This window comes from Labrus mixtus, chromosome 1 (assembly GCF_963584025.1).
Source record: "Labrus mixtus chromosome 1, fLabMix1.1, whole genome shotgun sequence".
In the NCBI taxonomy this organism is placed as follows: domain Eukaryota; kingdom Metazoa; phylum Chordata; class Actinopteri; order Labriformes; family Labridae; genus Labrus; species Labrus mixtus.
In genome coordinates, this window is record NC_083612.1 from 17,670,201 (window position 1) to 17,694,780 (window position 24,580).

The 24,580-nt window shown below is 39.3% G+C and overlaps 2 protein-coding genes across 2 annotated transcripts in view; both read left to right on the plus strand.

Annotated features, from left to right (window-relative positions):
* The first annotated feature begins 391 nt into the window (after positions 1–391).
* Positions 392–9,578, plus strand: LOC132972855 (ephrin-B2a-like). The gene is made up of 5 exons (XM_061035981.1): positions 392–744; positions 1,556–1,839; positions 3,109–3,201; positions 6,343–6,459; positions 7,174–9,578. The coding sequence occupies exons 1-5, from the start codon at positions 596–598 to the stop codon at positions 7,551–7,553; spliced, it is 1,023 nt and encodes a 340-aa protein (XP_060891964.1). The 5' UTR covers positions 392–595; the 3' UTR covers positions 7,554–9,578.
* An 8,863-nt stretch (positions 9,579–18,441) lies between these two features.
* The window catches only part of gpc5a (glypican 5a), a 118,503-nt gene continuing 112,364 nt past the window's right edge, over positions 18,442–24,580 (plus strand). The window contains exons 1-2 of the mRNA XM_061036019.1: positions 18,442–18,865; positions 23,672–23,833. Of these exons, the coding sequence (XP_060892002.1) occupies positions 18,715–18,865; positions 23,672–23,833 (313 nt within the window). The 5' untranslated portion in view covers positions 18,442–18,714. The remainder of the gene's footprint in view (positions 18,866–23,671; positions 23,834–24,580) is intronic.

The following is a 24,580-nucleotide window of genomic DNA, read 5'->3' on the forward strand; positions in this document are numbered from 1 at the left end:
TTTTGTAATGTTAACAGACAATGAGTAAGGTATTTTACCTGCTTCTTGTAAAGTGTCTCGAGATAACACTTGTTATGAGTTGACGCTATACAAATAAAAGTTGATTGATTGATTGATTGATTGATGTTGATTTAGTAAATTTGTGTGCATTTGGGTGAATTGAGTTGAGTTTTCCCCTTTTCTAATAGCTGTGTTTTAAAGTGTTGTGGGGGGGTGCAACCTCTACCATTTCCAGCACTGGTCTTGATTTCGATCTCAGTATCTCAATGGGAAGACATTTTCATGAGGGAGGGATACAAATGTGCCAACCAGCCCCGCTCTCCCCTCTACGCATGAGCCTGTGTATGGGCGGACCGGCCAGTCAGCTGATCACTCAAATACCCCACACAGTCTCTGTCCTCAATACACGTATTTCGTCACACGAATGATTTTCTAGCCAATTACTCACAATGTGGAGAATTTCACTGAACAACTGCAGGGGGGAGACTCGTAACTTGTTGGGATTTCACTCAGGAGGGATGCGTCCTGTGCGCGCACCTGGCGCCGCTGGAGACATGCAGGGGCGACACGTTTCTGCCTCTTTTCACTCTGGTTTATGATACCGAGCCGCCGCCGAAACCTGACATTTATTCCTGTGATGGGGAGAATCACATGGAGCTGCGGTGCCGTGATCCTCCTGGCCATCATTAGCTCATGCCGTGCCGTCACTCTGGAGTCCATCCACTGGAGCAGCTCCAACACAAAGTGAGTGCATGGACCACTTTTCACGCTGCTGCAATGTCCTTTTACTCATTAGCTGAGTTAAAAAGAGAATATTTAAGAAAGAGAATGGCACCACAAGTTACATAGCTCATAGCTGCTAGAACAACTATTCAACAAATCGACAGTAATTATTGATTCATAGTTTTAAAGTCGTTTGGTAAGCATAATGCCCCCTGGTTCCAGCTTGTACAGGAGGTTTGTGTCATTATATAGCCACAACAAATAATTAATTCATTATTGGTAAATCTGCTTACTCTTTTCTTATCAATCTGTTATTTTGTCACAAATTACAGAAATTATCCAAGCCAATCTCACTGCTTGATAAAATGGAAAAAAATCGATTTACTCAAGACAAAAAGAAGCAGAAAAAAACTCGAGAATATTGAATGAAATGGATTGGAATTTGTCTTTCTTTTTAATTACTAGAAGTCTTAATTGATGCAGATTATTTTCTGACAGAAAAAAAAAATCAATGAATCTAATGTTTCAGCCTCAGTATTGAATATATTCTGGTGTTGACCCGCTCCTTTAACAAAACTGTTCATTTTGATGTGAATGGCCTTTTTCACAGTTTGTCTGGTTTCTGTGTGGGCTGTCTTTAAACTACATACAGATTTGTTTTTGTGTTTCTTTCTTTGATTTGTTTTTTTGTATCGCTCATAGACCTTACTGAGGACAAAAAAAGCCTGTTGGCTAATAACAGCATATTTATTCATTAGTTTGCAAATTCCCTTCCCAGTGAACCTAAATTATTTTATTACTATTTAATATATTTCATGCGTCTTTCTCTCAGGTTTAGTCCAGGTAGGGGTCTAGTCCTGTATCCTCAGATTGGGGACAAGATGGACATCGTGTGTCCCCGAGCTGCTGCCTCCCCAGGGGTGAAGGAGGAGGTCTATCGGGTGTACCTGGTCTCCCGCAGTCAGATGGAGAGCTGCACCATCCACAAGACCGACACACCTCTGCTGAACTGTGACAAACCCAACCAGGATGTAAAGTTCACCTTCAAGTTCCAGGAGTTCAGCCCTAACCTGTGGGGTCTGGAGTTTCTCAAGGGGAGGGACTATTACATCACCTGTGAGTCACTGTGTATAACCTCCTAGAAATGAAACCTATGTGTGCATAAGTGCTGTATGATGTTCAACACAAATCAGTAAAAAAAAAAAAAAAAAAAAAAAAAAAAGCCAGAGGAAGGAGCTGAAGGTTCCTACAGGTGGAGCATCGTTTGAATCAATTCTGTTCCCTTTTCCTCCTCTGAGGACCTCAGCGTCCTCGCCTCCCTCTCAATTTGTCAGTTTGCGTGAGAATCACAAAAATGTGGCCTCGTTATCGGGCCGCTGTCGGTTGAACCGGCATCTTAGTGGCAAGTGATGCATGAGATGGAGAGCAAGTCTGACCATGTAGCCTCATCCACCTCGCCGCGCTCTGACAGCACACTTCTCTCTGGCAGGCCACTGTGATTCCAAGGGCTTACATGCCCCAAATCACACAAGGCTTTTACAGCATCAGGCAGATTTGAAAGGAGCTTTCATGGCAACGTGGCTTGTGGCCTGTGAGATGTTGTTATCTGACCTAAATGCTGCTAACAAGTCTGTGTGTGTGTGTGTGTGGTGGTGGTGGTAATGGTAGTGGTGTGTGTGTGTGTGTGTGTGTGTGTGTGTGTGTGTGTGTGTGTGTGTGTGTGTGTGTGTCGGCACAGGGTTGAACCATAGTTCCTCCTCAGTGTGTGTGTTTGTGTAGATATATGGGTGTGTTTAAGTAATTGCTGTGATAGTTAAATATATAAACTTGTTTTAAAAATTTCATCACTACTTATTTTTCCCCCAAAGCTGGAATGATGACTCTATAAATACTTTAGGTTGTTTTTCATAAAGATTTTTTAAACATCTATCTGGTTTACGCTTCTTAATTATGAAGATTTGCAGTATTTATGTGACAGAAATCAAATATCTCCGGATTTTTGTCTGAGATAAAACAAGCAACACAGAGATCACAATATGTGTTCTTGTAGCCCAGGGGCTTTTTCCCCCTCACTGATTTACAACATCTTATTTAGTGCAAGACCTGAAAGCAACCTTATTGGTTTTTTTGATGATCGGAAGTGTTTGCTTATCCACATACTGTATGAAACATTACATTTTGTCTTGTTTATTACTGTATTTTCTTGCCTTTGTGATGCAATATTCAGCAACCATTTAAACAGCCTGCAAAGAAATCATAATGGAAAGATGCATCGCTCGACCACTCTGTATTATAATGAATATAAAAGAAATACATAAACCTTAAAAAAAAAAAAAAGGTCAACTGTCATGTTGCTCTTCTTCTCTCTCTCTCTGTGTGTGTCAGCCACCTCTTCAGGCTCCCTGCAAGGTCTGGACAACACTAACGGAGGGGTGTGTAAAACCAAATCCATGAAGCTTGTGCTGAGAGTTGGCCAAAGTGAGTATACGTTCTGCTATGGTATTTTTATTCAGATTTTAGCACCATAATATAAAAAGATTTTGTACAAAAAGCTGAATTCACCAACAAACCAAAGAAACAAATAGACAGACCAAAACTAAACTAAACAGAAACGCTTCTCCTGTCTGAAAAAGCTGATCTATACATCGTTGAATATTGAATTGCTATAAGTATTCTGTGTTTGTGATTGAAGGAGAGAGAGACATGAAATACTTGAAGAACTACTGTGTCTCCTCCTGGTCACTATAATGCAATAATATCACCTCCAGACTGGAAATGCTAAGTGGTCAGATAATCCTGATCATCTGTTCTTTCTCTTCAAGAGAGATTGCCTCATGAATTATCTCAAATCCTGAATCCAAACCGCTGGCAGCTTAAGGCTGTCAGTATTATCCTGCATGCGATCATTGGGACTGGCAGCAGCAGTCAATAATCTTTTACTGTATTATCATCAGAATAGCCAATGGTTCCTTTTTTCTTTCTTCCATTCTGAGCGCTCATTGTGTGCATTAAAGTTTAATAAAGCACATTCTGAGCGTATTCAACACCGTTACTTTACATTTCCTGAGGATGAATCACTGTATTATACAGTGTTCTTGCAAAGACATTATTGGCTCTTTTAGATTGAATTCTTTCAACTATTAATAATATCATATCTGTGTTATTTGTCTTGTAATTAGGTAGGTTACCTTGAAGAAACAATAACTAAGCAGTGTGCTCTCCGTTGTGCTCCTGAGCTGCACAGACTCATGTAAATGAAACACATGTTGTGTTTATTTTTAACTTCTAAAGTGAAATCATCCGAAGCCCCAGATATGTAATTTATTGCCCACAAAATGTGAAGTATTATTCATCTGAATTATTCAACAGTTTGAGTAAGAGATGAAGAAAAAAAACAAAACTGCATCGTGTGTGTTTGTCAACTGATCAGAAGTGAAAATATGGAGCTGTTTATCCCGCCGTGTTTACAAACACTGCTGATGTAAACAAACCTTTTAACAGCAACAGGAAACATGAATAATTCAAATGTAGTTGTAGTCTCTCATTAAACGCCACATATTTTACATTAAGTTGCAGTTTGTCAGTCCCCCCCCCCCCCCGTTTAGAATTGTTTTTATGGATTGTGCCTTTAAAGCTGGAAATCTTGTCAAAGTTACTTTTGTACATTCATGCTTCGTGTGGTGACTGATGCTAATACACTGAGTCAAAACTAAAACAGAAAAGACGTTAGCTCCAGTAGACTGGCCAGCATTCTCTGTTACATTATTACATCATTATTAATATGTGATGTCTCATAATCTCATAAATCAACACGTGAAATGACTTCATGAAAACTCTGTGATATATATATATTTGTTAATTGTTTACACAAAGGCATATAAGTTCTTTATATAAGTTCAATGAGATACATTTCATTTTTGTACTTGATTTGATGAATTGTTGCAGTTATTCTTTAATAATTGCATCTCTTTATTTGTCTTTCATAAAGCCGATAGATGTGTGAGGAACTCAACAAGCAGTGGAATGATAATGATCTTATCAAAAATAATCATATGATAATAATATCAATAATATCAACACTTTTAGGAAATATTTTATTACAAGTTTTGCATTCAATATCTGGTTTAGGAGATAAATCCTTTTAGCAGACTGTCTGAAATGTGAAAACAGAATTCTCAACGTGTAGCTGGTCCATTTCAATCTAGTTTAAACTGTTCAGTGTGTTCAGTTGTAGTTTAGTCTAGTGGTTTCCTCTTTAGGGTCTGTCCCCTTCAAAGTGTCATTAGATACATTAAAAAGTTCAAAGAGACTTAATGGGAAAGCAAAGATAAAAAAAGAAGAAGTTCCAAATCTCTTTGAGCCTTGAACAGTTCTTCTAGTGAAACCATGCGAGGTGCTCGGAGGGGAAATGTGTCTTTGGTTGTAGGTTAACACCTCTGAGATCTTTAATGTGACTAAGTGGTAGATTTGTTTTTGTTTTTTTGTTGCTATGGATCACAGGCGAAAAAAAGGGTGGCGGCTGTAGATTTACTCTTTCAAAATGTGTCATTCATCTGTCATGTTTTTCTTTATGATGAATCTGAATGTGGAAACGTACCTGTCAAAGTTACTTTTCTGTCCCAGTGTTTGAGGTCAACATATAAAGACAAACAATCACGCAGCAGAGGTTAAAGAATCCTGACATAACCTACTAAAGATATAGATAACCTCATACTATATCTCTTGTTTTATTAAAATCATTTTAAGATATGGTTGCGAAAACTGTGCATGTATCTTTCTCTATGCGATAAACCATAAGCAAATGAGTTGATGTAGTTATGTGCATGCCACTGACTGTGTAAAAAAAAAAAAAGGTACAAATTGCTGACTGGTCAAAAAAGTAAGGCCAATTTGTAGGAGCCTTAAAACTGCATTCTTTTTAATGGCCAGCAGGGGGCATCTCCACTGGATGCTTTATGGAAGCTGATGAGAAAATGACTCTGCGTGTCAACTGATTTATTATCTCAGGAAACACTTATGCTCAATGTATCCATGTGTAAGCCTTCTCCTATGCAGCAGGATGTCTGTTTTTTAATACTGCATTTAGAGTCAAAAGACATTAAAGTATGCTTTCAGGCGTGCCCACTTATTGTTGAGAAGAGCCTCTCGCAAAAAGGAATATCTAACCCCTGTTATGGCATACACTCAAACTCCACAATTCTGTTTGTCATTTTTGATTGAACTTTTATTAACCCATGAATTGTCCTGAAATAATTTCTCTTCCACAAGAGCGACCTGCTCATATTTTCAGTTATAGGTAAGAAGCAACATCGGCTTCATTGAGTTATGAAGGTGAACTCAGAGAAAGCGAAAGCATCAATACAAAGTTTTTTGAGAACAGCGAAAGAGAGAGTCCCAATCACAATGCAGAACAGGACTTTTTGTGGTCTGATTTATGTTTCTCTTCTTTTACTCCTAGTGATGCATTTTTACATGAATGACTGACTGAAAATGATTCAGACATTATAGCAGCTATGGGGATATTTTGACATGACATAACCCAAAGCACCTCCATACAGTTCAAATAAGGAGATGTGTGGTATATGTAGTGACTTAACGTAAGTTATCCTTTTCTTTCAGGCTCTTCAGATCCACCTACAACGCTCCAGGAGTCCCCCACCAGATTCCCACCAACAAAGCCCAAGGCCAAGGCCAAAGATCCCTCCGTGAAAGAAGAGGATACAAAAAGCACAACTGGTATGATAACAAGGCTAAAAATGTTACAATGAGAATACAATTTGCAGATTGACAATTACTTTTTGGGGGTAATTATTTGGGGACTTATATTATGTTTTTGATAGCATGCTCACAAATCTACATTTGAACAATTTAGAAATTATCAATACTGAAGGCTAAGATGTTAAGTGAGCTTCAGGAAAAATGCGTTCACAATGGAAGAGACAAAAAAAAATCAGACACAAGTCTCCCATATTGCAGCTCATATGGATAAAGGGGAGCAAATGACAGAAACATTCAGACTGCATGCCAATAATAGTGAGACAGCACCAAATAAACCATAATCAACTAATAACCAACAAACTAAAAACTTTAGGATAATATGTACGTTTGGCAGAAGCTTTAGAAGTTGATGGTTGAGCGACCATGTATGTTTCCCTTACTTTTAATTTCCAGTTGGTTCTTTGTTAACTAAATGTTAAAAGACTAAATTGCTATTCTACCTCATCAAATACAAGTAAGGTATGTATTAGGTTGCAGAACTTCTACTTTAATCTTCCCTGATAATCACTCTGACACCCTTTCAGTACAGAAGGGCTCCGGACTTTTGACTTGTAGGATCCTAAAGATTAGAGCTTTGTCTCGCATGTCCAGCTGTTCATGTTAACACAGACTCCTCTTAATCTGTCCTCATTTACTCTTCCCTCTTTCTGCTGTTTCCAATGACAGATTTAGAAAAAGGACAGACAAACCCACATGGCGTCCCTTCCTTTGAGCCAGGACTGTTCATGTGGATTGTGTGTGGCGGTGTGATCCTCCTGGTGGTCATCATAATTGTGGTGGTGGTTCTGTGGCGGTACCGTCGCCGTCAGGGCGTCCCAGTCAGCCAGCAGTCCGATGCAGTGTCCCTCAACACTCTGTCCGTGCCGAAGCGGGACAGCATCAGCAGCGACAACAATGGCTCGGACCGCAGCGATGTTGTTTTTCCTCTCCGGGCTTCCGACAGTATGATCTGTCGTCATTACGAACGTGTAAGCTCTGACTACGGGCCTCCTGTGTACATAGTTCAGGAGATAACGCCGCAGACTCCCACCAACATCTACTACAAAGTCTAATGGCTGCTGCTCTGGAGCCAAACTTCTGCTGAGAAACTATCCACAACACACTGAAGCTGCTGTCAGTGACACAGAGTTGTTATGGAAGGCTTGAAGAAAAGACAGAATGAATCTAATCTTTGTGTGCCGCTGTCCCATGAGGACGTAAACATTTTGTTTTGTTAACATATTGAAAAGACAATCAGACAGGAAGTTAACGTCTTAACATCTCCTTGTGTTCACGAGAAACTTTTTCTTTTTCATGTTCTACACTTGACTACAGTTTTGAGCTATCTGTACATTATTTAAGCAATTTCATACATGACACTTTTTACTTTGCATCATTCATCATTACAAGTGACTTTACAGAGTAGGAGGACTCTTTGAGAGCGCAGAACTCTGAGAAGGCCCGCCGTCCTGTCCTCTATGAACATCTGCAAGTACTTCTTATGTTTGGAACTATCAACCAAATGCAACAAGTATTTAAAAACATTATTGTGCTCATCTGCAGCATCTTCATCTTAGCATTGTATTTTTCATTTAATACGACAGTGGAAAAAGTGTTGTAATAAATAATACCGTTTAAAAAAACAAAACAGAAAACAACACCAATCATTATCACAAACAAAAACGGTATGCCAACAGTAAAGAAATACGTGGGTACGATCCTGCTCTGGTCCAGGATTCAATAGGTGTTCCTTTAGCGCATGCTTTAATACGTTTCATTCAAATGAATGGGCCGTCAGTGTTTCCATAATCCTGCTGACACACGGGCAACAAGAAAGTAATGCAAACACAACCTCCTTGATGGAAGTAGTTTAGATTTGACCAACTTTAAATATTAAACTAAAATATTCTTTGACTTATTTAATTACAACTGTTGCCTAGTAGTAAAAAACATTTGAGTTATATGTCACTTAGAGCTCGGGGTAATTTCAGTGCATCCCCTGATGTTTTCTATCAAACAAAGGCAACAATAAATGGATCGATGTTGACATTAAACTAGCCGATTAATCCATAATAAAAACACTCATGTTCACTCTTGTCCCGCTCAACTTTGAGCTCCTTCAATGATTTCTTTTCATACTTTATATGCTTACATACTACCACTCAAAACATTGTGAAAGCAGGACTTTGTTGTAATGAAGAACTTTTACAAGACTTTAACTGAAGGAAACAATCAAATCAAATGCTTATTTGTTCATGTTGTTGTTTTCCAGAAAAACTACATTTATCACTGCAGCTTTATTTATTATTGAAGTATTTGTGTATTTAATTTATTGATAAATCTCCAAACATTGACTGTGTACTTCTACATATTACATTGGGATGTTTTTTTTCAAAACCTAATTGTGTACGCTTTGTTTGAAATGCTGTTCAGAGAAATTAAAATCACAATTTTTTTTAAACTTTTATTAAAGCTAAACAATTTGAAGAGATTTTGACACTCTTTCTCTCTGACCATGGCAGCCATATTTAAACATTTTAAATTGTTGCTCTCTTAAAGATTATTTCTAAATAGTCCTCTGTATTCGACCAGGACGTCGAGCTTCAAGAAATGTCATTACTTCATCATGGAGAGGTTGTTGCTATTGTTTTTAATGTGTCAGCATTGTTGTCTTGTCTGTTTTCCTCTCTTCACCAAAACTAACTACAACCACTGTGAAAGGGAAAGACACAGAGAGAGCATGAAAAAAAGAAGAAAATAAAGAAATGAAAGTTAGAGAGAGAAATCACAGCACACTCTCTCAGCTTTCAGATGACTTACAAAATGACTCAGCAATGCATGATGACTTCAAACAACAGTAAGCTGCATCACTATTTACATACAGCTTTGTTAAAGGCATTTTAAACCTGACTTTTCGTTTGTACAAAATGTTTCATGCAGAACGTCTCAACCAGCAGCCAAGAATCAGGCTGAAATGGCTGCAATGTAATTCAGGGAAACTGCACCCAACGTAGGTTAGCCCCTTAAGTTTCTATCTTTTTCTACCTACAGGGTTGGGTTGATTGTCTAAGTGTCTAACAATAACGTGGAAGGGATACTTACAGAGATAGACATTTTTTATAAAGGATATAAACTCTCAGATGAAGTGTCTCTCTGAGCTCTCGCAGTGAAGGGTGAGGTGTTGCAGGAAGATGTGAGTTAGAGCTTGAAGCAGAAGTTTGTTGTGTTGATGAACAGCAAGTGTGAATATGTTACATCTTTCTCTATTGTTTTGAAAAAAATCAAGCATTAATAGTATCTGAAGTTTACTTGCAGCCAAATAAGCTTGCTTATTGTCTGCTGGTTGAGGCCATCTGCCTGAGACCAAGGAAGGGAAAAAGGTTTTGTTACTTAAGGTCGTTAAGACCCTAAAATATGCAGAAAGGGCGCAGGTTTATGAATACCAGAGACTTTAATCTTTAAGACTAACATTCAATTCAAAAAAACTTTATTTGTCCCCGGGGGGCAATTCAAACATGGCCCTCAGCAGTGATTATAAGCAGTGATTACAGGACTTTAAGAAGTTTTTGTTGGTTTCGATTAAAGCTGTGGTGGATTTGAAACCATCTTCAAAAATACAAAATATATCCTCAGTGATTTTGGATGGGTAGATGCTTGAATGAGCCACTGCTCAGAGGAGCATGTCTCCTCATTACTTAATGATGCTCATGGGAGAGTGTCTGTCAGTCTGCAGTGAACAGCACCATGATGAGTTTTCACCATGTCATGTTAGGTCAAAAGCACAAAAAAATATTTTTGTAACGCATAAATGTCTGTTTGAATTTGTGGAAAACTCTGGATTATATTTTGGAACCTGCCCATATAAGAGTATTTACTGCCATAATCGTGTACCCAATAGGACAACAGATGCATAAAGCCCTTCTTTAAAATCTCAAATATACAAATTTCTCCGCCCGGCTCATTAAAGAACATGTTGTTCAACTACAGTGTAATTCTTGCAGGTCATCACGTTCGCATAACCGGCCTTTGCGCCATCAAATCCTCTGCAAAGGTATCAAACAACAAGAAAACACGTTTGATATCTGTAGAGACAATAATGAAAATACTCAACATTTAACTGTCTCACCATTCTCTCCTGTGGGCACTGTGCATGGCATCCATGGGTGAACATGTTTCATGCTCCTTCAGCCACATCATGCCGCACATTTTCAACCTGTCAGCCTCCATGAGCTTCTTCTCCACCAGGGACACGGCGGCGTCTGAGAGCGGGTCGGGGGAGCCAGACTGGAGGATTTTCAGGACATGTGCTCCATGTGTGCAACAAGCAGGGAAAACGATTAAGGTGCTCTATACAAAAGAAGGTAAAACTGATGGCATTTGAAAACATTGTGATGAATAACTTATATTTTCCACACTGAACCACTTTTTCAATACAATAGTGAAAATGATGTGGGATTGTCCCCATTGCAAAGAAAATGCTATAATAGAGGATGCATTAGATAATGAATAAACGATAACTTTGCTGCCACTTTCCAAAAATGATTTCTGTAATAGACCAACTTGTCTCAGTCATTTAAACCTCTACTATCCTGACCATGCAGAGAGCTACAGTCGGATAAACCTCACATCATTTCATTCACAGAAATGTGATTTCTGATCACTTTGAACATGAATAGTGTATTTCGACATTGTGAAAAAACAATATCTTAAATGAGTGTATGACTCTGAGACAGCAAAGCGCATTCAGTATCTTTGTGTGTGTGAGTATGTGTGTGTGTGTGTGTGTGTTTCCCAACCCCTCGCTTGAAGTTATCCCTGCTCTGGTGAGATGTTTTTGTCCTATGTGAGGCTTCACAGCTGAATGGGCCGTGGTCAGGCGAGGTGAGTTCAGTTGACCTCGGGGTCACCCGGAGACAATGGTGGCCGGGCTTTTATAGGAAGAACAACACAGAGACCCCCAGGCTCCTGGCCTCTTGTGGTGGGAGGGTCTTAGATATTGGTAGGCCATTTTAGAGAGAAAGAGGAGATGGGATGCTGCATATATGGTGGGGACATTGTTGATCTTAAGTACAGGTTTAAATGTTAGAAGTGCACATTGTTTCAGTTGCACATTTTATCTGATCAATCTGTGATCTGCTCACCTTTTCAGGGATGTTAAACCTGCACATGTTGTCTACAAACTCCTCTTTCTTTATCTTCATCCAAATAACTTATCATTTGGAAAAATGAAACCAAATAAATGCGATTTTTTTTGTGTGTGTGCAGCTGACACATGCTCTGATATCATGATCTCAAACTATCATTTGTGCAGAGACACAGAGCTTGAAGAGGAAAGAGGGGATGGGGCAGGAGGTCCAACAAGGAGAGCCGTAAGCTTTTATTTGACCCCATGGGACGATGTGAAGTCTACAACCTCCCACCCACCCCCCACTTCACTTCCATATGCAGAGGAACTAGCCCCACCGCTGGCTTTGTGTGGGGGGTTGGGGGTCATGACTGAGCGCTCTCACTCCCACAGTGTGCTCGGAGAAGTGGAGACAAACAGATAATGTGCTTTTAGGGTTGAAAAGTTTTCTTATCGATGGTTGGATGGAGAATCGAAAAGATCAAGTCAAATACACGTTTTGGAAAGACCATCTCTTTCTGAGGATGGTTCAGATACATTTTACAATATCAACATGAAGGAAAGAGAGATGTTTTTTTTTTACAGTTTTAAATAATTGAGATGAATAAAACTTTTGGTCAGCAGCAGGAGAACATAGTTTTGTTCCTCTCTGAAACTCTCTTTGTTACATAAAGCTGATTTTTTTTTTTAAAACAACAGAAACTCCAGTGATGGGGAAGTTGTGGTCTGTGCTTCCTCTTACAGTTGAACAGTAATCGTATCTTTATAGATTTACAGTATACAGTTAGCTAGTTCCCTCTGCTGGCCAGCTACCATACTGTACCACACTCATCTGTTGGTGAAAATGTACAGGATTGAGCACATTTCATCTGGAGAAAACAATACATTTTATGGATATCATTTGGCTTTGAGCGGCTCAAAGTTGTTTTGTGTCTCAACTTATTACTATTAAAAATTAAGTCTTTTTTTTTACAGTACTGTTTATTAAAAGGTGAGCAGCACATTTCTGAATTTCATCAAACGTTTATGCTCATAAAGATTTAAAATGAATGTGCAGAATGGTGGGAATATGTTGATCGTCCTTTTCTCTTTGTTGTTCAACTCCAATAAAAAAAGTACTGAGAGTGAGAATACTTTATTTAACTCTTCCTAAATCTTTATGTTGTGAAAAGAAACCTCACAGTTAATGTTTTATACTTTTTTAAAAGCATCAGAGGGAACTATACCAGAAACGTTAATATGTGAGAGTAGCAGCCAAGACATAAAACTCTTATTTAAGTTAAATTACTGATAGAACTTTTTTAGTTAAAGTAAAACAATAATCTATGAAACCTTGTAAGACATTCAAAGGGGGAAATTAGTCTTTAGTGCAGCAGAGAACTTTGTCTCAAGGTAAACAGCTGTGAGATAGTTTAAAAAAGTGAAACATTTCCCTTTTTAATGAAGACAAGTCGAAGTTTAAAGTAACATAAGAGGATACATGTAGTTGTGAGAAATGTGGCATAAATAATTCTCAAGTAAATGCACCCAAATCATGTCGACTTTTAAAATGATGCACATGATTTTTTTTTCTATCAAAATGCAAATTCGTAGGAAACAATGAAACAGAGGTTTGATACAATTATTTCAGCATATTCAACAAAGTTGTCACCGTGCACAAGGCATTGTCATTTCAATAAAAACAGTCCTTTGTTGTGCAGACAAATCTCCTTCATACATTTGAAGGTGGTATGTTTTATTTGATAGATTCAATGTTTATAATTCTTTGATGTCACACAGCAAAAAAAGATTGTGTCGGAAAAATGCTCTGAGAGTTTAACTCTTTATTAGATGCAGAAAACGTTTGGAGTTTTGATTCTGGGCCCTACATCCTGTCCGGGGGGCCCCTGCATTAAACTGCAGAACTCATATTTTTCTGCTTTGGTTTGATGGAGATTGTTTTTGGTTGAGCTGTTTTGTTTTAGCTGAGAAGAAAGCTAAACCAGAGAATCAGGGGCATACTGTGAGCTCTCTTGAAATGTTAGAAGTATTTTTTGTTTAAATCACAGTGGAGCTCTGGAATACAAAATCAGGAAAACATAACCATATTCACAGTTCAAACAAAAAAAACAACACCACCCCTAATCTGACTAAATTCTAATTATTAAAGTGTATTCACTTACTCTAAAATATTCTTAATAATTGTTTAGTTAGCTATAAAAACTTCTGATCTGTTTCATCTTTGTTTTTCACTGATAGTGTCCTTGTCATTTTTATTAAATGAAAAAAGGGTTATCTTAACTTTGTTGGTTTTGATTATTTTTGGAAAATTATTTCAACATTTATAGGCTATGTTTGTAGACTTTTTGTCAGAGTAATAATCAAAAATAAACTACCCAGATGGAACTAATAAGATAAACCACTATTGGATAAAAAAGAAAAACATTTCAATGCCAGAGAACCAACTGGAAGTCACTGGTTTTAAGGATATAATGATTTTAAACACAAAGACCAACTTACTCCAGACTGAAGAGTAGAAAACCTTTAATATATATATTTTTTATACATTTAGTTTTTCTACTTTTCATTAGCTGACTTTATTAAGGATAGTTAAAAGGTAACTGTTGAAATAATTGTTTTTTAAATTGTTTTTTTAAGTATCAGTCTATCACACATTTCTGCAGCAAATTCAGTTTAAAATGACAAGGCTTACTCATAGTGTTAACTGTTTGTTTTTTTTGCTAAATATAACATGTATTAAGTAAATGTAAAATATATAATTTCATATTTTTTTGTCTTTAATCGAGGAGAGAATAAATTTAACGAATCCATTCAAATGAGAATAACCATCAATAAGCCTACATGCAAAAAAAAAATAAAATCATATATTGTGGAGCAGCAACAGGTTAATTAGTCGTTTTATATTTTTGATAAACGAACATACAGGACATTAGATCGAAATAATCCACGGATTTAAATGTATATAGTTTTACTTTTATTGTTATTGTAGTCAAGGTTTCGGGTAATTCTGCAAGCCTACTCCTTGTTTTCACCGCAAACTTAGATGTGCTTTTAACTCCATGACTCAGCCGGCTGTTTTCCCGCTATGCATGCATACAATGTTAATATATAAAAGGTGGTGGAAAGCCGCAGTGATCCCTGTCTCTTTTCCCCTCGCCTCCCCTTTGAGAGGTGGAGGCTGTTTGGTTGGAGATGTGGGGTCGGAAGTACCGTAGTTTATGTATGCTAATGGGGGAGAGTTGGGGGTTGTAGCTAGATATTTACGTTCAGTGGGAGCCGCCCTTCATTCACCCACATGGTTACCAACTGGTCGCCTTCGCGCCACTTTCCTAACCAAGCAATCATTTTTAAAACAGCGCATCTGGGCTATAAATTGCCTCCAGATTGACTCGGATCACACTCCAGACTTCGCTCTCGTTCACCGGTAGAAAAGTTTTCGGATCAGTTACGTATTTATGTCTCTCTTTTGTCGGCGAGAGACTAACACGGCAAGCCCAAGCAAGTGAGCGAAGATGGTGGATTTCGGCTGGTGAGTGTCTACCGAGCGCATGTTTATCGGCAAGGAAGTCGGGTTTTGTATTTTTTTGTAATCTCTGTACTGGGCGAACAAAACCCCCTTAAAGGTGATGCTTTACGCGTCTTAATATTATGTAGTTAAGTGGCGGCGGGGAGGTAGCCAAACATTAACACGTAAAAATGCTATGTTGGGGCGATGAAAACAGTGTAACGTGAGGCGCATGGCAGCCCCCTCTTTGCTCCACCATTTGAGGGAATGAGGGAGATTTGAAAAAGCTTGTCCGGAGCTTTTCCCCCCGCTGCGCTTTTCGCAACTAGTTGGAATAAAATACCTCGCCTCGTGTTAACCCCTCGGTGTTTATAAACACTCACAATCCGATGTTTGCCAAGTAAGTTGTGTTATTTTGACTTATTCTTGAGTGCAGTGGTGTGTGAGTTAAAGTGCCCCCCAGAACAAAGCAGCAGCACATGGGGGCAGCTGTAGGCCGCGCGGTTTTTTTTTTTTGGTAGCTCACCTAGCCTAGCCTAGCCGATAAATAAACTTATATTATACAGCCGTGTTGTGGGGTAAAAAAAAAAAACACAACAAGCAATGCATTATAAACGTGCTCACCCAAATTAATATGCAGACAATATAGGCTGACTACACCCAACACAACGTGATAGGTGTCTGCATTTTGTGTGCTCGTTTTGTTGTTTGTAGCTGAACAGTATCGTGAAACTCGATTACTATTTTATTAGCGAATCATTTGTAGACGTGAGCTGGCTGCTTTACTTTAAAACCCCCACTGGCTGCTCTTGTGGCAACTTGTGCGGTTTCTAGGCTTCTTGTTGTATCGTTTAATATCGATGTTTTCATAGAGCTAACACCAGCTTGCAGCGGCTAAGCTACCTTGCTGCTGGGTCTCTGTTCCTACATGGCCATCACCTTTTTTTTTGTTTCATGGAAGTCCGTTTCAGCAAACTACAATACAACCTTTCCTGTAAAATAACAGAACAACAACGCAGCCATCAATTTCAGCGTGTTATACTCTTTTTATCGTACTCTTGTTGGTGGATTTTAAAAGCCATTTCAGCTAAAGGTTGGCGCACTTCGAGGCGCCATGTTAAAAGACGGTGGGGGAGGGGTGATCAACATGGTTCTTTGCGCATGCGCCTCGGTGGCGCAGGGAACGCGGGCCGCAGGCTCTGCTACTCATTCATGTTTTCAGTGACCTCGTGCTGCTGTAATAAATCATAACATGCCACAACAAACGACCGATGTAATTATCGACTAATCAGAGACTATAAACATCTATCAAGGGAATGGGAGATCAACTGAAGTAGCTTACACGTGCTTAATCATGCTTTACTATTCTTAATAAGCTTTAATATTTTTATTTATTTATTCACAGATCCACTATGAAGTGAAGGACTCCAAACTATGTTCACCATGAAGCCGTTTGCCCATCTCTCCCATGGTACCGGGGGGCAGTCAGGCTGTTAAGTCTGTGTATTGTCAAAGTGCTTACAGTGCAGGTAGTTCTATGTAATACCTACTGCAGTGGAGGCACTTACAGCAATACCCAGACACTGTTGTGCATGTTCTGTGCTGTTGAATGTCATGTACTGAAGTACTGTCTTTGTGCTAAGGTGCATCTAGTGCAGATAGTGAAATAGACTAGCACCTACTGCCCTAAGTGCTCCTTCTGGCATAAGGGGCTGTGATATGCGCCACCAGACCATTCTTAATTTCTGATTGGGCTCAATATCTCGCAGTTCTCTGCTAGTTTTGCATAGTTGCACTACAAGAATAGATGAGTTGTGCAAATCTATGCAAAACTGATGGTGGCCTGCTTGCTCTCCACCTGTTTTTGTTCAGATTTTGGTTGTGGGGGTGACACATCAAACTCAATCTGCTTGAATTGTACACATGCAATATTGTGTTTAAAAACCAAGGACATTTTCAGTTAACACCCAGCGACACAGTTTCAGCAGTACTAAAGTGCTTATAGTGCAGGTAGTGTTTTCTCCTATCTACTGCAATGTGAGCACTTAAAGTACTTCTAACTAACCGCATCTTGCTGAATATCTCGTTAAGAAATTCTCACTCGTGTGTTTATCGTCACTTGGTCAGTTTTGCTGGTTTGCATTCAGCTTTAACTCATGTTTGCTGTGCAAATCCATGCAAAACTGACTAGGTTGATGAACTATGTTCCAACGAGTGGAAATGCTTCACAACAATATTGATTTACCTCTTGTTATGTGCACATACTAAACATGAAGATGTCCCGTCCTGTGCAGGTGGGGATTGGTAGCAATGCTGTGTAATTTGAGGTATTGCACTTGTCCCGGCCTGTGTGGGATTGAGGAGATGGAGCCCTGACCCGAATAATCACCCAAGAAAAGTTGTGAACCAAGCAGTGTCCTTTTGATGTTTTGACCAGATTGGTCAGTTTAAAAATGCAATTAATTCATGATGTGGCTGAGTATACACTGCTTAACTGTAATGTTGCTTGAAATAAATTAAAATTTTTAAAACCTTTTTTCTCTAAATATTTTGTTCGATGCTTTCAAGACTCTATCTACGTGCTTTAGCTGCAGAAAATTATTGATGTTACTGTCAGAGTTGATCTTCGATTTCTAAGTTAATGGGTGCATTTATAGTGAAATTAAGCTGTCAAATATTTTTGGTTGCCGATAATGTGACGCATTAAATGAGGTCACTAAGGTCAATTCAGCTAGTCACGTGGCACCGTTAACCCTCACCAGCAGTGTTGTGCCTACAATGAGTCAAGGAGCTACCAAAATTGCATCGTGACAAAAGTGTTATTTCTAAAATAAAATTAATAATAAAGTAGTACATATGTAGGCCTACATTTATTTTGATTTGGAAATGCATAATCAATGAGATGCTGAAAAGTCGGCCTTTGTAGTTACATCACCTGTCAATATTAAGTAAGGAGCCTGATGCATTGTATTTGTGTTAGAAATAAATGTTGTTCCCCGATGCAAAGAATCTTAGCAATTACTCGAAAGTCCTTGAAAACTCATAACCGCATTGGTTTGAATGAAAAACAGCCATACATTTTACATGTGCGATTTGGAGAGTGTGTTTAAGTGGACATGGGTTTATTAATTCAAAACACTTTTTATTGAAGAAATAAGAAACACTGTTTACTGTGGCTTTTCAAATTAACTTCAGCTCTGTAGCCTGCGGTTTTTTAAACTGGCCATAAATATGAATCGTGACTCAATTTAATTTGACGCATGTCCACTAGGTGGCGCTCTCGGGCCGCAGGTCAGCTGCACATCCAGTGGCGGAGTGCAGGTAACGTTATGGTTCCGCCTCTACTGTCGGTCCAACCAAGTCGGACAACATGCCGCCTTCAAACAGGGCAGTCTACCCTCAGTAACTTTCCCTTGTGAGTAGTTTTCAATGATTGTCCGGAGCGTCAGTACGGGACGAACCCGGACTCCTCATGGTCGACGCTGAATCCTGAACCTTGAAATGTGGACGCGACTCACCTGAGGGGACTGCAGGTTTAGAGGAAATACAACTTTCAGACAGGCTTGTTTTCTTGCGGAGTATTTATCACCAGCATTGGATCAAAATGGGTGTGCTGTGGATGAGCTACATCTTCTTCCCGGCGTGTTGTTTTGGATTAGTGTTTGGAAGCGCAAACAAATGCGACGAAGTGCGAAAAGTTTTCCAACTCCTGCAAATTGGACCGAGTCAATTATTGCCTCAAAGTCCTCGACCAGGTATGTTGGAGTTCATCTTATAGATTAAGAAGTTTAGTGTGTGACATTATTGTAGATTTTCCCAGCTTCCTTTTCATAAATTATTCAGCCAGCAATGCAGATAAACTATGTCACATTTCTTAGTCAACATTTTTACATTTTCTTAATTTCTATTTACAACCTGAGCATCAAAATACCAATGAATGAAAATGATGCACTCCAGAAGTTATCCAATCCAACATTACCTCCCTGTAGAACTCGTAAACTCAGCTTTTAACCTGTCATTTGCTTCTTTCTAGAAGTCTACAGTTACAAAACACACCTTTTAAAACCCATTTGAGAGGCGTGTGTGCAGTTATGATAATGATATACACAGGCAGGCACACAGCAGAGCTTTCAGCTAAATGGCATCTTTTGTGTGACTTTTAAAGCAAGTTTTTAAGAGTCTCAAATTACTGCAAAATCTGGCTTTACAGAAGTCCATCTCTGTGTGGCTGTTGAACACACACACACTCATGTGATGTATCTCAGCACTGTTTAAGAGTAATAATTGGAGTTGAACTATATGAATATAAAACAAGTGTTGCTTCCATCTATTTCAGGATTTTGTTTGGAGATTTGAGTTTGTACAGCCAGTCAAAGCTGTCACTTTTTGTTTACCTCTCAGTATGATTAGCGGTGCATGAGCTAATATAACATGTGCTGTGATAATCCCATGAAACAAGGAAACGAAAGCTGCTGAGATTACTTTTTGGTCGTGACAGAAACCAAATAAACCAAATTCTGCTCCTTTGGGCTGTCCACGGCGGTTAAGTGGCTTTCAGGGATAAACAGGAATTATTTTGTGTAAAGTTATGTACACAGTGTAACTCAACAATTGCCAGTCACGATATTTCATTCTGGCTGTCATTGACTTGACTTCTTGCTGCTGCTCTCTGTGCTTTCTCAGAGAAGTAAATCTTAATGGCGTTGACTGCCATCCTGCCACAAACTGCTCCCCATAAACTTCACCAACCCTTTCCTCTGCTGCTGGGAGGAAACCAACGCAATTGACAGAAAACCCTCAAACGCCCCCTAAACCTCTAAATAACCTGTTTAATGCCATCAACACTCCTGCCCCATAAATTGCACCCATGTGGCTGTATGGACTTAAAGTGCTTATTTTACTGAGTTGCATTTTTGTCCAAGTAAACCTCATTTTCGTTGTAGATTAATGTCTTGGAAATGTTTAACCTACCAACAAGTTTGCAGGTAGACGAGGAGAAGTGTTTTCTAAAACTGAAATGATCTCTTAAAATGTCATTTTAAGTCTACAACCATAAGAGATTAGATCTGATCATTAAAAGTCAAGAAACAAGAAAACAGTCAGTGACTTGTTCTTAAAACATACTCAGTCTTGTTTATCGATGACTTATTCATTTATTCATTTTAATAAATGAAAATGAATCCATGACTAACTGTAGCTCTTCTGAAAGCTGAACGTAGTGTCTCTTTCTTCCCCTTAAAGCTTCTTTTTTCAATAGCGACAGTTTCATTTCTGCATCCCCGGTGGCCTTTTCTTTCCGGCAGCCTTACATAGTACAAACATCCTCCAGGACCACAATGCATCTTGGCGTTGTACAGATTGTTTCCTTGATGGATTCAGATGAATGTACTGAAAAATACATCAGATAGGGAAACAGGAGATCATGTGTGATATAGTTGATCTTATGATTTTTGATGTTGTCTTTAGTTGATCCTGTGTTTGGAGAGAAGACATTACCTCCAGAAATTCCCAGGAATCATCGGGAGCAAGCTGCCTCCATGTGACTCTCTAAAAAAAAAAAGAAGTGCCACACATCCTTTAGTTTAGGTCAGAACGTCTAGAAGTTCATCACCTCAGCCAGTCTAAGCTGTTTTCAGTGGCGTTCAAAGTGGAAATAGTTCTTGTAAGCATTTTTAAAAAAGCAGGACCTGGGGCACTTTCAAGTTGTCTTATCTTTTGAGAGTTTGAATTCCTCCACATGTGCCATGCTGCCCCCCTCTGCTACCTCCTCGTTCCTGAACCTCGCAGGGTGCTGATAGCGTCTCTGGCAACATCTCTGTGAGCTCTGCCTAGGCATGTCGGAGACGCTGCTGCAGAGTTTTGGGTCGCTTTTAAGATGTTTTGATTGTCCCGTATGTGTGCAGATTGCTTTCATTTGTTCACAGAGGCAAACCTGAGACGTGACCTGATGAAGTGATAATGCTTTGACGCAGATCTTCTATCAGGTCCAAGTAGTTTCGTTGTTTTTCTTGCTCAAGTAAAGCCCTCTAACGTTTGCAGTGCTAGATAGCAGTGATAGCAAGAATGGACTGCCAGTATATTACACCGATATGAGGATTTCATGATCAAAGTACATATTTTATAAAACAGGTTTATTACTCATTCATGTGCCATCGTGTGCTCCTCTAGCCCCTCATCCGAGGTGTACTTTTGCAAGATGTGTTTTTCTAGGTTGGAAAGCTTGATCCTGGCATTAGCCACTCCACAATCTGGGAACCCTCTGGCTAAACCTCAACTTTTTAGGGCATCCGTATTAGCCAGTTGTAAGCTGTAAAGGACTTCAGGCCAAGACCACTTTTCCGTATGTTGTCCTTATTTTCAGTCTGTCTAGAGAAGTGAGAATGGAGTTGAAAGATCTAGAGAAATGAATAGAAGCTGAATTGTTTTTAAATGATTGATGTGTTCAGGGAAGCAGTAGTCCGGATTTGTTCAGCCCCTTTTTGCTCTCCACACAGACTGTTCTTTATATGCCGTGTGTCACTTATACACATAATCTGTAACTAGAGATTAATCAGTCCACCACTGTGTCCAAATACGTCATTGTAATAACATGGGCTTCAAACCAACTGTGCTGATTTTCTGACCCCCTCTTTCCCCTTCCCAACAAGTTGGCTTTTGTGTTTTTCTGTGTGTTCATTTCTCTACACTACAAGGTGGATTGCTGCCAAATTCGTTGCTCACCTTCATGTTCCTCTGATGATGAATCGTACTGATCTTGTACTTGTATTTTACGGTTGAACCTTTATTAACGCAATGCTGACTTTCACATTAGCTTTAAAGGTGCATTATGTAGATTTGGTAGTGAAATTTGAAAGTTGGAGAAGTGAAACAATTCTATGCTCTATTTTCTGAACTTGATACACAAACTTTACTCAAAGAAAAAATGGATCCCTGGAGCTAAAAAGCTACCAGGAGAGTTACGGTTTCACTGTTGCGGACGACCTACCACAACTTCTCCTGAATCATTTTATCTTGAAACAGTGTCCCAGGGACCACATTTTCCTCTTGAGGATAGTTTGTGTATAGAGTTATGAACATGTACCACAGAATCTGTACATTTCTCCAAATTTCACATTTCTCTACCAAAACTACACAGTGCACCTTTAATATAACTTACTTATTTGATAACTAGCAATTGGTTTGGCAACACACTAGACTAAGATGATTTACATGCTAACAATTATAACAACAATGTTTACATGAGATCAAGTTTATTTAGACTATAAGGGGAACAGAGACATTTAAAAGAAAACATTTAAATCAGAGAAGGTTAAATATAAAGATATGCAAAAAATGAAGCTCCAAAAGACATAAAGAAATATGGCATTAAGCAGCAATAAGAAATTAAAATACAAAATATATAAATTACCTCAAATTTAAAATGTCATGACACTGTCTACTCTGCGCACCTGTCAGTGTAAAAGTGCTCAGAAGTCCTGACTTCAGAGTTTTACCTTTCCGACGGACACTGAACTTGCCTAATAGAAATGAATGCTGTTTATCAATCCACCCTAGAACATCTTCCTGAGTATTTAGGATCACATATTGCCCAGATCTCATGAGTGTGTTAGCATGCTGTTGTTAGCATTAGGCCCAAAAGCTCTTTAATCCAGTGCCTCTGCTGTAGGTCAGATTTTTACTGACAAATTGAGTTTTTCAGAAAATCCTAATTACAATTTTTTCCATGTTAACTTGTGTTTGCTGACACGCAAGTGCTGTTGTGATACTAAGTTAGTAAACGTGGACTAATAAACCTGCTTTACATTCGCATGATAACAATGTAATGAGTGTGTTGTTAGTGTGATGCTCAAATCACTGCCGTGCCTCATCCAGTCTGACATAACTAGCCTGTTCCCTCTCTGATGAATGCTGCTACAGGAAGGAAAGCTGCTTGTCATTTCTGGACAGTTCCCTGTTTGTCACATAGATGATATAGAGGATAGTTAGAGACACTCACTTATTCATACCTCCAGGGAGTTTTGGGTGTCAGATCCACCTGACTTGGATATCTTTGGAATGTGTAAAGAAAAGTGGAGCAGCCTGAAGAGAGCGAGCAAATCCTCTGCCCCAGTTTATGCCTGTCATGTCGGAGCATTTCACTCAAGTCACAGGGGTAAGCATTCCTGTCTCTGAAAAATAAACACTTACTGATGTTGGTAAAAGGAAAACCCACTTCAACATCCTGCAACATGGGCTTTACCGTAACCCAAAAGACTTTATATCATAGTGAGAAATATTCAATTTTGCACACATATATTCAACCCATTTCCCAAGATTCAAAACCAGTGTGATTCTTGATGGTCTATTATGATGTCTGCTTGATTGAAACAAGATGGACAAATTCATCTAGAAGTCCTTCTGGGTTTCATAAATTGATGGGAATTGATGGCAGAGGAAGAAATCATTTACAGAAACGGATAAGGACTAAAAGAGACTCCAGAACTGCAACGCTGTTACAATCCCCCTGCCTTTGGTTCACTCTCATGTTGTGTACTAATGACTGTAATCTCGATGACTCTTAGGTTCAGACCTTCAGGTGTGCATGTCCAAGAACCTGAGCTGCTGCACCAAGAAGATGGAGGAGAAGTACCAAGTGGCGGCCCGGAGAGACATCCAGAACCTCCTCCAGACGTCCAGCTCCAGCCTCAAGTTCCTTATCTCACGTAATGTCGCCGCTTTTCAAGGTAAGAGTCCGAGTGGCTTTGTGTGTTTAGTCTTCACTGTTGTAAAGGTTTATCTTCATCGACTTTGTGCTGAGTTGAGACCGCAAATGTTTACGCGGATAATTACACGTGTGTAGATGTTTGTGTGTATTTCCCAGTCGGGGTATGCATTTAGGAGTTTGGGTCTGTGTGGGTGCTGTAAAAACACTGGATGAGTCAGATTGTGTGTTTGTGTGTGTGTGTGTGTGTATGCAACGTGCCTCCACTTCAGAGCAGACAGAGCAGGGTCTTTCCTCCCTCCAGATCTGCAGCTCCACAAAGATTTTGGGATTAGATAGATTTTCTGGAGGCTGTCTGTAAAGGTGAATATCTGTCAGGTATACAAACAGAGGCTTTTACTAATCACTTCCCATCCTGTGCAAGATGTCATGCTCCTCTGTGTGCCCTAATGAGAAAATCAAATCCTCTTTTTTTTTTTAGTTTTCAGAAACGCATTTAACCCGTCATTGACTTGACAGCCTCCTTTCCCCACTTTTTTTCAACCTCTGTCTCGTTCTGTTTTCCATACCTCTCCATCCTCTCACCCCGGCAATGACTGACAGTCGACTCACAGGCAACAACTTGCCTCAGTCTGCGCTCACTCCCTGCCTGGTGTGGGATGTTTCTCCTACTTTAGCTGATAGCTGTCATATGACGTCTGAAATGGGTGGGCTACAAATACAGAAGCTCATGACTTGAATGTGCAGACGTATCATTAAACCAATTCAC

What these genes read in the sequence shown, in the direction of transcription:
- LOC132972855 (XM_061035981.1), top strand. Translation starts at nt 596, where the DNA reads ATGATACCGAGCCGCCGCCGAAACCTGACATTTATTCCTGTGATGGGG. An exon ending in GAGGGACTATTACATCACCT is followed by an intron (nt 1,840 to 3,108) that starts GTGAGTCACTGT and finishes TGTGTGTGTCAG; the next exon opens with CCACCTCTTCAGGCTCCCTG. An exon ending in GGATACAAAAAGCACAACTG is followed by an intron (nt 6,460 to 7,173) that starts GTATGATAACAA and finishes TGACAGATTTAG; the next exon opens with AAAAAGGACAGACAAACCCA.